General features: G+C 39.7%; 1 protein-coding gene across 2 annotated transcripts in view; it reads right to left on the minus strand.

Annotated features, from left to right (window-relative positions):
• Positions 1-16204, minus strand: part of LOC136250766 (RCC1 and BTB domain-containing protein 1-like) — a 123927-nt gene that overhangs the window by 15469 nt on the left and 92254 nt on the right. For both annotated transcript variants that reach the window (XM_066043054.1, XM_066043055.1), the window contains 3 exons: positions 15569-15627; positions 15042-15118; positions 1484-1537 (listed from right to left, as the gene is read on the minus strand). In XM_066043054.1, coding sequence (XP_065899126.1) covers positions 1484-1537; positions 15042-15118; positions 15569-15627 — 190 coding nt within the window. The remainder of the gene's footprint in view (positions 1-1483; positions 1538-15041; positions 15119-15568; positions 15628-16204) is intronic.

A 16204-nucleotide genomic window follows, 5' to 3' on the forward strand; every position in this document is an offset into this window, starting at 1 on the left:
GGCAGGCAGGCAGGCAGGCAGGCAGGCAGGCAGGCAGGCAGGCAGGCAGGCAGGCAGGCAGGCAGGCAGGCAGGCAGGCAGGCAGGCAGGCAGGCAGGCAGGCAGGCAGGCAGGCAGGCAGGCAGGCAGGCAGGCAGGCAGGCAGGCAGGCAGGCAGGCAGGGTAGATGAAAATTCGAGTTTGAGTGATTAAAAAAAAACTACATCCAGTCACCTGTAAGTGTTTTCTTGTTTTTAATGCTGTATTAAATTTTGATGTTATATATTATTCCATAAAGGTGATTTTTGTTGTGTAAGATGTCTCTAGGATGATTTTAAAGGTGGCAGCTCATGTCAATTTAGAGGTGATCCCTACTTTAACAGCACTGCTGACAATTGGGATTATCATACATAGAATAGTGGTTTGTACTTAGAGATCATGAAGAACTGGGCTTTCCAGCCAAAAAATATCACCCTAAAATTGGCTTCAATTTCCCTTCATGACAGATTGGCAGTATTGGTTAGGCACAATTCAAGCCAAAAATATTTTTAGACCAACCTCAAACCCTTTGAAAAAGTTTCTAAGAAATCTTTAAATTTCTATCTAACAGAATTTTATGCTGACTAACTAACTGATGCTTCCAGCCAAGCAAAGGGCTTGACTGTTTGATGTCATTTTATCCTTAGATGTACCTTTTTGCCAGCCGCAATACGTACAATACAAGCATCATGGACTTGCCTTTGTCCTCCTTTGTGCTCCAGTTCTTTTCGCTGACAGCACAAAGGTGTTGATTCACGATAGCACGATGCGGCTTCCCTGTGGCTGTGTTGGTCAATCACCCGTATTTTCAGTAGTGACTGGATTGATCGCAGAGACGCTTCTCATACTGTTCTTCAATTGTAATGCTGTGTAACGGGTGAAGCATAGCTGAAAATAAAGCGTAATGGCCACCTCCCTGTCTGTTGTATAGTTGATTGTTGGGACGCACATTCTGATGCAAAATAAATTTTATGGCATTCCTGGCACCATTGTTCCTTTTAATGCAGTATGCATTGGTTTAATTGTCATAATTATGTTAACAAACAAGTAGAAGGAAAAATTAGGAATTTTAAGTTGGATTAGGGATCAAAGAGAAAGTAAGGGAGGTTGCCTATGCTTGCAGATATACTAGTGCGTGAGGGATTTAATGTCCACTAGCAAATCTGCAGATATAGGCAACCTTCCTTGTTTCACCACTTTTTAGCTATTCCCTTGTTTCAGTACCTTTTTTTCTTTGATCCCCAATCCAACTTAAAATTCCTAATTTTTCCTTCTACTTGTAATTATTTAACAAGCAAGCTGTATATTACAGGTATCAAATTTCATTAATGGTAGTACTAAACTGATATATACAGTAACACAATACAACTATATATTTATCTCCCAAAATATGTAAATATTTTGAGTACAATATGGCTGAGAGACAAATTAAAGAATGCTATGCATACATATATTCATGTCATACTTTTGAGTGGCTTCTTTCCAATTTCCTGAAAACTGTTTACTAAAGTACTCAGACCTAGATAATCATTATAAAATATGCATTATATGCAATAATAACACAAATACAATACTGTCTACAGCAAAGTGTGAAAAGAGGTGGAAAGCTATTTGCTTCCACAGAAAACTGAAGGCAGTGCAACACACCAATTCAAGTGGCTATAGTACTATTGTCTCAGACTGATTCACATTACTTATCTAGTTGTAGACTTGTTACTATTATTAGCCCTTGTAAATATGTGCATGTGTGATTCTAATATATTAGGTTTGGTACAAGGCGCAAACACGTGTTGTAGCTCGTTATCTCATCCCTCTATTTGGGACATTCAATGGTCATTCAGTGCTATCTAGACACTATACCTCACATTGGTGCTGTAACGAAACATCGAGATGGAAAACATCCAACGCCTCCAGACTAGACGACATGCTACCAAATCCAGTGTGACTAAACTTCTAGGGGAAGTCGATGGCATCCTTTCCGCTGATCTTGAAAGTGTCAACTCTCAATTGGTCAAAGAAGCAGCGAAGCTGATGGCCGATACTACACTTTGCCAACACAAGTCTAAGCAAGGCCAGCTGGTCGAGCTGAACAATGCAATCGCTGAAAGATCGATGATGAGACAGAGGACATTTCGAATGCTGATGCATACCAATTTGATTTAGACGAACGTCACCGAGTTCCTACAGAAAGCTAGCCAAGCGCCACCTGCTAAGCCTACTGATGCTCATACCATACTACTAACCTCACTTCCGCCCACGGACTCCTCAGCTGTACATTCTGATACTCAGCTCCCAGTGACAACTGATTCACCAACCTCATTGCCAGTTGTGAAGCCGACAGAGGATACCATGAGTAAATCACCTAAGCCATTAATAGTTGCAGACACGCACCATAACGTCAGCTGACTCCCAAAACTGACCCTGCCTACCTTTAGTGGGGATCCAATTCAATGGCAAATGTTTTGGGATTCATTTGACACTGCTGTTCACTTGAATGTTGGTCTTAATGATGTGCAAAAGTTTAATTACTTGTGAGCACAACTGCATGGGGATGCTGCTCGTGTTATTGTCTCACTGAAAGGAATTACACACAATCACATGAGTTGTTGAAGGATAGATTTGGGAAGCCATATAAGATTATCAATACCCACATGGAGGCATTACTCAACCTCACAGAGCCATCTAACAACTTGGCTAGTTTACAGGGCTTTCATGATACCATAGAAAGGCACATGAGGTCACTATCAGCATTTGGCAAGTCTCCTGAATCTTATGGTATGCTATTGACCTCATCCATACTTATTAAACTACCTGTTGAAACCAAACGGCATATGGCATGTGAGCACTATGAGACAGAATGGTCCATTAAGGATGTGTTGGCTGCCATTTGCAAGGAAGTCCAAATTTTTGAAATGAGTCATCAGTGTAACGGGCTGGGGTGCCCCCGTTACGGGACAAGGACTGGACCACACGGTTCTTTACTACTCTTCTTATTAACGCGTACTACTCAACTACACGCATGCGTATACATACACACTAATATACAATATCCAGTTCACAACGCTGTTACATCACTCCTCCCGTTAAAGTAGCTTGGACCTCCAAGCTCAACTGTGTTACACATGCTTGCATCATCATTCTTGAATTTCTTATATCAATCTTCATAATTGTCTCTTGAACTGCGTGGGACAAGGACTGGACCACGCGGTTCTTTACTACTCTTCTTATTAACGCATACTACTCAACTACACGCATGCGTACACATACACACTAATATACAATATCCAGTTCACAACGCTGTTACATCAGCATGGCGGTAAGCCAAGCAATTACGACAGCTTCCCACCACCCACCAGTTCCTTCCACACAGCTACACACAAGGGCCACCACCATCGTGATGGTCAACAGAGGAAGGAACCTGTATGTGTCTTCTGTAAGGGAGGCCACAAGGCTGGTGTATGTAACAGTGTAACAGACCCTAAGGAGAGGTTAGCAATTGTTAAGCGAGACAATTTGTGCTTCAACTGTCTTTCCAGGCACAAGGTGACACAATGCACCTCAAAGTTTGCATGTAGAGAGTGCAAGAAACGACACCACACCAGCCTTTGTCACGCCTTCCTTACAGAAACCACACAACCATAACCTGACCAACAGACCTCAGCATCACCTAATGCACAAGCACCTGCAACTGACAATGCTGCATTCATCACAATGACACCTGCTCCTCTCTCAGCATTATATACCAGTGTATGCTTATTGAAGACAGCCATTGCTGAAGTGTCATCAGCAACCACCACTACAGAAGGCAACATTCTGTTTGATGAGGGAGCGCAGCACTCTTTCATCACACAAGCACTGGATGATGAACTGTGTCTTCATCCAACCCACCATGAGACTATCTCAGTATCATCATTTGGAGCGCAGGTGTCCTTGTCCAGAAGCCTTGAGGTAGCAACACTATTTTTACACACCCTGAACTCTGCTCGTATCCCAATTGTGGTCCTCATTGTTCAGCAGTTGGTTGCCCCCATCTGAAACTCAGTGCGTACCCACCTGAGTGAAGTTCCATATCTGAAGGGTCTCACATTGGCTCATCCAGTAACCGGGTATGAGAACTTCCAAATCTCAGTTCTCATTGGGGCTGACTACTACTGGTGTTTCGTACAAGATGAGGTAATTTGGGGTGATGGGCCCACAGCAGTTCGATCACGACTAGGCTACCTATTGTCTGGCCCACTCCCCTTACCCCAACCCATTAATTCAACTAACTTACACATAGCTAACCACAGAAACTAGTGACCTATTCCAATTCTGGAATTCAGAGTCTGCAAGTTTGTCACCCACTACAGACACTCCAGGTAACAATGTGCTCCTCCAGCAGTACATGAAAAGCCATATCACCATACGATCAGACGGTGCCTATAGCTTGCGCTTTCCCTATCACCCTCCTCTCCCATCTAACTTTTCCATCTGCTCAAAACAAACTAGGTCCCTAGCACATCGATTATCCAAAACACCAGAGCTGCTGAAAACATATGGAACCATCATTAAAGATCAAGAACAACGAGGCTTCATAGAAAGAGTACAGAGCAGCAGTCACACACATAATGTACACTACATTCCTCATCACCCAGTCAGAAAAGACTCAGCCACCACACCCATCCAAATACTGTACGACTGCAGTTGCAAACAGTCTCGCAACAGTCCTAGCCTTAATAACTGCCTTTCAGCAGGCCCCCGTTCCTCACAGATCTTTGTACCATTCTCCTCTGTTTCTGGCTACATACAGTTGCGCTTTCAGCTGACATTGAGAAAACCTTTCTCCATGTTTATTTAGATGAATCAGACAGGGACAGTACATGTTTTTTATGGCTGTTGGATCCCACTGATGAGAACAGCCCCTTTGTGATCTATAGATTCCGAGTTGTGCTATTTGGAGCTACTTCATGCTGTACGCAGTACTGCTTTCACCTAATTTGGAAATCCTCAGCAGGATCTACTTCACAATCTTTACGTAGACAACGTTGTGTCTGGTTGCCCTAGTGAGGAAGTTGCACACAAATATTTTATTGAGTCTCATTCAGTACTCGGTAGTGCAGGTTTCAACCTACGCTCCTGGTCCTCCAACTGTGATCACCTTCAGCAGGTAGCATCACAGCACAAGGTTGCTGAACCAAGCAACCCAGTCAAGGTACTAGGAATGCACTGCAACACTGAGAGTGATATGCTCTATGTCTCCCCTAACCTAGACACAACGTTTCCACCTATAATGACTAGGTGAGAGGTTCTCAAGTGGTCATCAAGCATTTTTAATCCATTGGGACTACTATCACCTGTCACAATCTCCACAAAGTTCTTCCTACAACAGCTATGGCAAGAGCATTTAGAGTGGGACGCTACATTTGACCCCAGTCTGTGCACTCAGTAGATCACAATTGCTGCAAATATTGCACACAAGTTTGTCCTTCTCCCGCAAGTACAATATTGTTTTTCCAGTACCTCAGGTTGTTTCTGCCAATCTGTATATCTTTGCTGATGCAAGCCTAAAGGCTTATGGTACAGTTGCATACATCCAACAAGGGCAAGCTCCAGCCTCAATACTGATGTCCAAGACTAGAGCTACACCATTGAAGCAGCTGTCGCTTCCCAAGTTGGAATTGAATGCAGCCAGGCTAGGCCACTTCATTATGAAATCCCTAACCATCAATCTGACTATTCACTTGTGGTCAGATAGCCAGATCATTCTGTAGCCAGCCAGAAAACATTGAGACCTTATGTAAGCCACAGAGTTGTTGAGATTCACTCGATTTCCAAGAATTGGCAATATTGTCCATCTATGGACAACCCAGCAGACCTCATCACAAGAGGGATCACCTTTCAACAGCTCAGCTCATCAACTGTTTGGATGCATGGACTGTCATGGCTGCCATCTCCAACATCTTGGCCAACCTGGGATCCAACAGGGGTCCTTTTGTCTCAATTGGAGGAGGTTGATCTAGAGGAGTCAGATCAGCACTGCCACACCAGACAGATTGACCATGGTCCAGCAACCAGCTTCCTGAACATCATCAACATTGAGAGGTATAGCAGCTTGCGAAAGCTGCTTGCAGTGACTGGATACGTGTTACGCTTCATCCACAACACAAGGCATCTATCACCTGTAGATACACCACATCTAACTTCAGCTGAATTGTCAAGAGCAAATTTGAAATTACTTCAAGCTGTCCAACATGCACAGTTTCCCACAGAGATTTCTAACTTGACCTCAAAATCTTGTTGCCTCCCACTGGTGCGACAGCTCAGGCTGTTTTTGGACTATAATCAGCTGATTAGGTGTGGTGGACGCATTCATAATGCCCCACTATTGGAACTGACAAGGTTCCCTTACTTGCTACCAGCCAAACACCACTACATAAATCTTGTGATACTACAAGCTCACATCCACAACACCACAGTGGTGTCAATGCCACCCTGACGGTAATCAGGCAGCAGTACTGGATTCTGTCAGGAAGACAGCATGTTTGCTTACTGCTACGGAAATGTATCATCTGCAGGAAAGTTGCAGGCAGACCATACTCAACACAAGACCCTCCGCCACTTGTGAAATGCCGAGTCAACACAGCCAATAATACCTTTGAAGTGACTGGAGTGGATTTTACTGGTGCACTTTATGTCTGTAGCAGTGAAGGTGAAAGAAAGTATATGTCTACCTTTTCACCTGCGCTGTGTCCAGAGCTGCGCATCTGGAAATAGTTGTTGACTTAACTGTTACATGTTTCTTACAGGCCTTTTGTCATTTTGTTAGCTGCAGATCCCTACCAAGACTGATGCTATCTGATAATGTCTCCACTTATTTAGCTGCGGCGGAGGAGCTCCAGAGCCTATTATCATCTATAGAACTAGTGGAGAATCTCTCTAGGAGAGGTGTCAAATGGCAGTTTATCCCAAAGCGTGCCCCTTGGTTTGGGGTTTTTTGGGAGAGACTCATAGGGCTTACTAAGTCAACTCTCAAGAAGATACTGGGCTGCACTCATGCAATGTTGGAGAGTCTCCAGACCATTTTGGTAGAGGTAGAGGCTGTATTGAACAATCGTCCTCTAACCTATGTTTCACCTGATGTCAAGGACATGGACCCAATAACTCCTTCCCATCTCCTAAATGGCAGATCCATTATCTCCCTGCCCTATCAGGATGTACAAGATGATGAAGTAAATGACCCAACATATGGTGACGATATGGACTTAAGGAAGCGAACTAAGATCCAAGCACTGGTGTTCAAGCATTCCTGGACCAAGTGGCAGAAGGAATATTTGACTTCGCTACGAGAATTCTGCCATTCAACAGGCAATAACACCCAGACAATAGGAGTTGGTGATGTTGTTCTCATTCATGATGACACGCCCCAGATCCAGTGGAGACTAGGTGTCATTGAACATCTCAACAAGGGTAAAGATGGATTAGCTCGTTCTGCCAATGTTAGAACATCCACTGGACAAACTAATCGACCCATAGCTAAACTTTACCCTCTTGAGGTCACAGCAGCAGAGTTACCTAGAGCAACACACTAGGACAACAGTACTAATAAACATCCCACAGTGGAATTGACACCAAGGCCAGTTCATTGTGCAGCAGTAAGTGGATGACAAAAAGTACAACAATGGATTGGTGCACTTTGTGCCCCCCTGGAGGATGCCTCAGACTGATTGACATTACTTATCTAGTTGTAGACTTGTTACTATTATTAGTCTTTGTAAATATGCGTATGTGTGATTCTAATATATTAGGTTTGGTACAAGGCGTAAACACGTGTTGTAGCTCGTTATCTCATCTCCTCTATTTGGGACCTTCAACGGTCATTCAGTGTTACCTAGCCACTATACTTCACAACTATAATGTATTCTAATCTATAACAAAATAAGGGAGCAGGTATGAATCAACAATAGCAAACATTAGTGAAGGATGTAAATTGTGTTTTAGTTCACTCTAACCCAGTTGTTTCAACCAAACTTGGTTCAGTCAACCAAAATTGGTCCGGGTGAAATATTTCCAGAATGCAATGAAGTTTTTTTTGGCTCACATGCACATGGTGAGGCATGAATAGGTCCCGTTTCTCTTCTACAAGTACACAACAAAAATTGGAATTTTTAACTAGAGTAGGGACCATAACACATCAATATAAAGCACTGAAACAAGCTGGAGTAGTGCACGATATTAAATCACAGTTAAACAATAAGAAGTGTTATATATATCCCTACTGTGCATTTCCTTGTGCACAGTAGGGATATAACACTTCTTATTGTTTTACGGCTGTGGTTTAATATTGTGCACTACTCCAGCTTGTTTAAGTATTTTTATCAATGTATTATGGTCCCTACTCTAGTTGAAAATTCCAATTTTTGTGTACTTATTTGTTAACTTTTTTTGTAAAATAAAACTGGTGAACCCACACATACCGCATCAAAAGAAAGACATGGCGCTGCACTTCCAGCTATCAATTATCGTCTAAAAGTGAAGTATCCATTACGCTTCATTATCAGCTATGTTCAACTCAATACACAGCATTACAAATCAAGAACTGTTCAAAAAGTACCGCTGCAATCAAAGTGGTCACTACAAAAACACGGACAACTTCCATTACGAAGGGAAACCATCATGTGCTATTGCCAAATCAACATTTTTTGTTGTCAGCAAAGATGAATGGGACACAAAAGGGGCACCTCTTGGGCCGAAGCAATGTTGAACAGTGACAAAATCAAGCCCGTAGCCTTAGCCGTTATCAAGTTACGCTTGTCTGAAGGTATCAGTCAGTCAGTCAGTCAGTCAGTCAGTCAGTCAGTCAGTCAGTCAGTCAGTCAGTCAGTCAGGCAGGCAATCAGTCAGTCAGTCAGTCAGTCAGTCAGTCAGTCAGTCAGTCAGTCAGTCAGTCAGGCAGGCAATCAGTCAGTCAGTCAGTAGAAAATTCTGTTTAATAAACTATTCATAGCAACCTGTTGAAAGTGTTTTGGGTTGATCAGAAGGCTTGTTTGGGCTTAGTTTTACCTAACCAATACTGTTTTAATTGTTGTTAGGGAAAAGTGAGGCTGGTTTTTGGGTGATGTTTTTTCATGGGCCACTCCTACACCTTTGTGGTCCCTACTATACAGCACTATCATACTGTATGATATATGATACTATTGTACTGTATGATAGACACACCATCTTCTACTTTATCATGTAGGTATCGCAGAGGCATACAGCTATCATTGAGGATAGACAAACTAATCGCAGGACACTTAGTCTGGCTGCTTAATAAAATGAATACTTCACAAGACTGAGGTGCTCTAATAGACCAGTCAAATAATATTGAGTTTGAAACCACAGTAGGGATATTTGCTTCTTATTTTTTTACAGCAATTGGACATTACGTACTTACTCCAATCCAGCTTGTTTCAGTACTTTTTATTGTGGTACTACATTGTCCCTATCTAGTTTAAAATTCCTAATTTTTCTTATACTTGTTTGGGAACTTTTTCTGCAAGTTCGTGACCACTAAACACACTGTATAATAATGCAAATTAATCTAACTGGATTTTTGAAAAAGTCTTTAACACTCATGCATATACAGGTATAGGAGCTGTATACAGCCCTATAATTTGTCATCCATTTGGCAATGTTGATGCTGCTATGTCATTTGTTTGAAAATCATGTGAAGAAATACAAAGAAAGCCATGAAGGAAAGAATGCTATCAGTTTGGATAATGATGAAGTGAACAAGAGAAGCACATTGTGCAGGGGTGGATCCAGGGGTGCTCAAAGGATTCCATGAAATCCCCCTTTGGCAGATGCCTGACTGACAAGTTTTTCTTCAATTCAATAAACTAAAATCAGTTTATCAGTTAAAGAAATACTTATTACAAGATTTTATATGATAAAACACTTACACTTACTTTTGTCTCGTTTACAGCAATAATACTTCAAATATCACTTGATACTGCTATCTCTCTGTGATAGATGCCTCTAAAATAATTACTGTCTTTATCTTCTAAAGCTATTACAGCAGCTGTTAAAGGCTTCAGTTGCATTTCTAAAGGCCTAAATGGATTTAAACACTGAAACATTGCTGGGGAGTCTACCATTAAGAGTGGAACTATCCATTTTAGAATTCTGGATCCATGCCTGTAGTGAACAGTGTTGGTCACAGCAAATGTTCAGAAACGCAAGTAGTTAAGTTAACAATAAACAAATATTTGTCTCTGATGATATTGGACAGCCCACTCAGCACTGCAACATCTACAACATGTGTCCGGGCATACACATTATGCAGTACTATTATTGCATAATGTGCACCCAGCTACACCTGTGGTTGGAAGCTCTACTATCGATGAAGAACCTTCACTGGTACAGAAGGATAAAAGGCAAGACAATAGGGTAAGCATTGTATGTTTATCAATATGCCAAAGGTTTCTTCTTTACTGAATTTGAAATGTTTCTGTGAAGCAGTTTTCTGCATTGCTTGACTGAACGAATCAGGCAGGCAATAGAAAATTTTGTCAAATATTGTTTTTAAAATAATTCTGTAGCAACTTGACAAAAACGTTTATTTTATAATGATGTAGTTTCTTTTACAAAAATTAATACTGTATGAACGTTATCACATGTCCTCTCTAGACTAGCTTGTAGCTGAACTCTCTACAGGATGACTTGTTTGTAGCTGAACTCTGCACAGGTTTGCAGCTAAACCCTCTACCAGGTGACTTTTTTGTAGCTGAACTCTCTACAGAGTGACCTTATTGTAGCTGGCCTCTCTACAGGGTGACTTGAACTCTCTACCGGGTGACTTGTTTGTAGCTCAACTCTTTAAACAGGGACGTTTTGTAGCTAAACTTCTTTAGGGTGACTTTTTTAATACTGAATTCCCCATGCACAGACTTGTAGCTGAATTTTCTACAGGATAATTTGTTGGTAACTGAACTCTCCACAGGGTGTTTGTTTGTTTGTAGAGATTTGTTTGTAGCAGAATGCCCTATTGAGTGGTTTTGTGCAGTTGAACTGTACAGGTGACTTGTCTGTAGTTAAACTCTCTACAGGGTGACTTGTTTAATACTGAACTTTCCACACTGATTTATTTGTAGCTGAACTCTCTACTGGGTTACTTGTTTGTACGTAGCTGAACTCTCTAAAGTGTGACCTTTTTTGTAGCTGGAGGTAACTTGTTTGTAGCTGAATTTTCTACAAGGTAACATTTTTGTAACTGATCTCTTCATAGGGTGGATTGTTTGTAGCTGAACTCAATCCTTCCACAGAGTGATTGCTTGTAGCTGAAATCTCTACAGGGTGACTTGTTTGCAGCTGAACTCTCTCTATGTAGAATAACTTTTTAAAGCTGAACTCTATAGGTGACTTGTTTGTGGCTGAACTCTCCACAGGGTGATTTGTTTGTACCTGATCTCCCTACAGGTTGATTTGCTTGCAGCTGAACTCTCTATAAGGCAACTTGATTGTAACTCAACATTCTAATAGAGTGACGTATTACGTAGTTGAATGTTCTATTAGGGTGTGACTGCACTATTAGAGTATCTTGATCATGCACTTGTTACACCTAGTTGACTTTCATAATTTAATTCAGTAGTTTTTAATCTGATTCCTTGTAAACCACTAAAAAAATCATCCTAAAATAATTAATCTGCTTCTCTACCTATTTTCAGCTGATTCTATTAACTAGCTTGTCTAGTTGGCATGGCAAGTAATACTTTTTTATTAACAAAACTCAATTGTGCACTTTTTACATATGGTTGGTGTTTTTGTTATAACTTCATGAGTGTGTGTGATTTCTTTCAAACCACACAAAAGTTTTTACTACGATGGTTACTCCATGTACAGACTGATATTCCTTCAAGCGGTTTACCTTATGACTATAACAAAAAATTACTTTGAAAATCACATATAACTCCCTTTGTTCTTTATCCGATGTGTACAAAATTAGTACTGCAAACGTGGTGCAATACATTCTTACTACTGTCCACTTTTGAAGAAAATTAACTAAAGCATGGGCAAGTTATAGTGACTTTTCTAAGTGGAGCAAAAAGGAGATGAAAAAAAATACAAAGAAACTAAGACGACCTTTGAAGGTGCATATCTCAGTGATGGCTTGGTGGATTCAGCTCTAATTTGAAATGGGAGGAGCTCCACCTCGAGGCAGTTTCCACAGCAAAAATGGATAATTTACGGTCAGGCACTATCGAGCTACAAATGCATGAAAATAGCATTTTCTTGGTTCCTGCAAAATACACACTTGTCTGAAATTGGCTGCACGACATACTATCATGTGTCTTGATGGAACATAGCTGACACTGAAATGAAATAGTCAGTTTGCCATTCAGTAATTGATAGTTGAGGTGTATGTTCAGTTGTAGTTTCTGTAGTGGCTGGATTGATTGCAGAAGCGCTTCTTGTACAGTTGTTTGGTTATAACAGGTTAAACATAGTTGAAAATGAAGTGGAATAGCCACTTTGCATTTTAGAAATTGATAATTGGGGCACATGTTCAGTCACGCAATAAACTTTTATGACATGTTTGATGCTATTCTTTCCTTTGATGTGGTATGCACTGGTTCACAAGTCATAAATTACATTACAATAAACAAAACAAAACAAAACAAAAAAAATTGAGAAGGGATCATAGGCAACGAAAGAAGGTGCATTTGAAGCTTTGTCATGTAGTATGGTAGGTATATTAGGGATCATGCAGTTTTGAGCTTTCTTGCCCAAAAACATCACCCTAAAACCAGCCTCAAATTTCCTTCATAACAACTTGGCAGTATAGGTTAGGCATAGTCAAGCCCAAAAATGCCTTCAGAGTGACCCCAAACCTTTCCAACAAGTTTCTACAGAATTTTAAAATTTTTCTATTTAACAGAATTATATTCTGACTAACTAACTAATTAACTAACTAACTAACTAACTAATTAACTAACTAACCAACTAACCAACTAACTAACTAACTAACTAACTGATGCCTTCAGCCAAGCATAACTAGACAATGGATAAGGCTACGGGCTTGATTTTTCCCTGTTTAATGTCGCTTCGTCCCGAGACATGCCTTTTTGCCAACCGCAGTACATACAGTGCACATATCATAGACTTACCTTTGTCCTCCTTCGTGTTTCAGTTCTTTTCGCTGACAACGCAAGGTGTCAATTTGTGATAGCGTGATACGGCTTCCCTCTGGCTGTGTCATGCTTTCCACCCACATTTTCTGTAGCAACTGGATTCGAGAAATTTCTTGCACTGTTCTTCGTTTGTAATGCTGTGTAACGGGCAGAGCATACTGTAGCTGCAAACGAAGCATAATGGCCACCTCACTTTTCAGTGCGTAATTGATCATTAGGGCGCGTGTTTAGATTTAAAATTATTTTATGGAATTCCTGGTGCCATTCTTCCTTTTAATGTGGTACATGTGGATTCAGTAGTCATAATTGTGTCATTAAAAAGTAAACAAACAAGTAGAAGGAAAATTAGAAATTTTAAGCTGGATTAGGGATATCTGCAGGTATAGGCAACCTCCCTTGTTTCACAACTTTCATCTGTTCCCTTGTTTCCCTGCTTTTTTGTTCTTTGATCCCTAATCCAGCTTAAAATTCCTCATTTTTCCTTCTACTTGTAAACTAGTGGACATGTTAATCCCTAATTCAGTCATGGCTACACTTTTAACAGGCAGTTTAAGACTGAATTAAATGATCACTAGTATAGTTGTGGATGTAGATGACCAGATCCCTATTTAAATATAAATTTCTAACTTTTACATTTTACTATGTTTCTCCTATGTTCACAAACATGCACATTTAGCTAGATTCACACTGAACATTACTGACAGAGTTTATTTAAAGTAACTTGGCAGACAGTGCATATAGCATACCTTTAAGTAGTTACCAGGGATGGACCTGAGTGGCTTCAAAGGTTAGCCAAGCATTGACCTTACATTAAACATTAAAGTACATTGATACTTTAATAAGGCAGCCAACATTCCAATGGAAATTCACTTCCATTACTACAATACATTCACAAACTAGTTTGTGGTTATGCAATGAACAAGTAATTGAAGCTAACAAAATCCACATGTAGTTAGGGGGAGAGTTTTAGACAGCTATAAGGACTTTCATAATTGTAATTACCATTAGCAGCTTTCATACTCTCAATTTTTTTTGTACCTTCCCATAGCATCAGCTTTATAAAATCTATTTTTTGCTTGGAAGTTATATGCTTCACATGACAGACACACCCCACGGTAAATAAAGAGTGACAAAAAAAATCTGAAGCCAATAAAAGCTGATGAACTATCTAGTATTTTTCAATCATCAATTATACTGTCAGAACTTTCTGACTGTATAGTACTGGGTGAATGCATATCATTGTAGGGGAAGGCCTTGTTTAGATAGCTATTGCAATTTGGTTTACTTGCTTGCTTGACCAGTCATTAATCAAACTACGTTCATAGATTATTAATCCTACATGTGAGCGGGTTTAATACTTGCACATGTGGAATTAATAATGTGCTGGTACGTATATGTCAAGTTTGTCACTATATAATCAGATCTTTTTATTACTTCAATACCCTTCAACACATACGGTAGATTATTAATCCCATATGTTGTGACACACAGCATGCAACATCATAGTATACAGCTATACAAATGTTACACTTAAACTATCAGTTATCAAGTTTTAAGTGTAAGTGAAATTTGTAGTACTTTGTAGTTTAGCTATCACTTACTGTAGTTATGTAGCTAAATGCATAGTAATATTACTTGTTTAGTGCCTAGGTGGCTTTTGGTTATAATGTTTGGTTAATGACTATAATTGGGGTGAGACATATTGGTGTTGCTTGCTTGTTTGTACTGTATGTTTATAGGAAATACTATTACATAGTAGACATATGATGTTTTACTTCAGTGCTGTTCAGTACATCTTTTGTGTTTATGTCATTCAGTATAACTGGTAAAACATAAGCTGAGAAGCATCTGTGTAATATACTTAATCCAACTTGCCTCATTTTCAAAATTGCTATATGAACATATATTGGTTCTTCCTTTTCACCAACCAAAAATGTGAAATCAGAACCCTCCTGCAACATAGAAACAAATAATAGGTTATGATTTGTAGTCATGAAGGTAAATTTAATAGGGACTCCCCAATAAGATTCCCCTTAAAATGCTCCCATTAATGACTACCATAGAAATAATTTGTGACCACTAAGCAAAAAATCAACTACAAATTGAAACTATATGGATTTTCACATATAATAGCATTATAGCTATGGTACATCTTGTTTTACTATTATTCAGTGCACTGATCTCTAAACTAATAACTCACTATTTTTATTATGTACTCTTGCTTGTATAGTATGACTTGCAATTATGGAGAGATTCTTTAGCTAGCATACATACGTAATTATGTATGTATGTATGTACTGTAGTACCATACTTTTAAAAAGGCATAATATTTAAATGCACTTGTAGTATTTATGATACTTTCACTCGTGTCCTTACTATTTGCAGTAAGAATTCATACATACCTTTTTATTAAAACTTTGGCCAATTTTCTGAGTAACAAACTCATCTGTTGTATCTGCATCTGTTGTAAACATAATGTACATACATAAAAGGTTATAGTTTATTGTCCATAAATGCAAAAGTCCTTTTGTTGCAGACTTGCAGCAAAAATAGCACATTTTACTACAGAACATGAACTAGTATTGTATTCCTTGCATGTATATTGATGTACGTAAATACAGTATGTAGATGCAGGGATCTTTCCGCCATCCAAATACTATATCTATGCAAAGCATAAAACTTTAGCGCTTGGCGCGCTGCGCGCGCCAAGCGCTAAAGTTTTATGCTTTGCATAGATATAGTATTTGGAAGTTGGAATTAATGAATTACAATTTCCAAAGTTTATATTTTTAAGTGCTTCCAACCTTTAATAATATGGTGACAGTGGTTGCAGTGGCTTATAGGCGATAATTGAAGCCATTGAATATAGACATTACTGTAAGATTTACTCTCTACGATATGGTTTCCTTGTGGCTATTGCTTTAAGGAAGCATGCTAAATGTATTATCTACATTATATATCTATATTATACAGGTAGCCCTTGCTAAAGATCGAACTACCCTAATAGAACAGTCGGTATATTCGTAAATGACCAGTCA

Source organism: Dysidea avara, chromosome 3 (assembly GCF_963678975.1).
Source record: "Dysidea avara chromosome 3, odDysAvar1.4, whole genome shotgun sequence".
Taxonomy (NCBI): Eukaryota; Metazoa; Porifera; class Demospongiae; order Dictyoceratida; family Dysideidae; genus Dysidea; species Dysidea avara.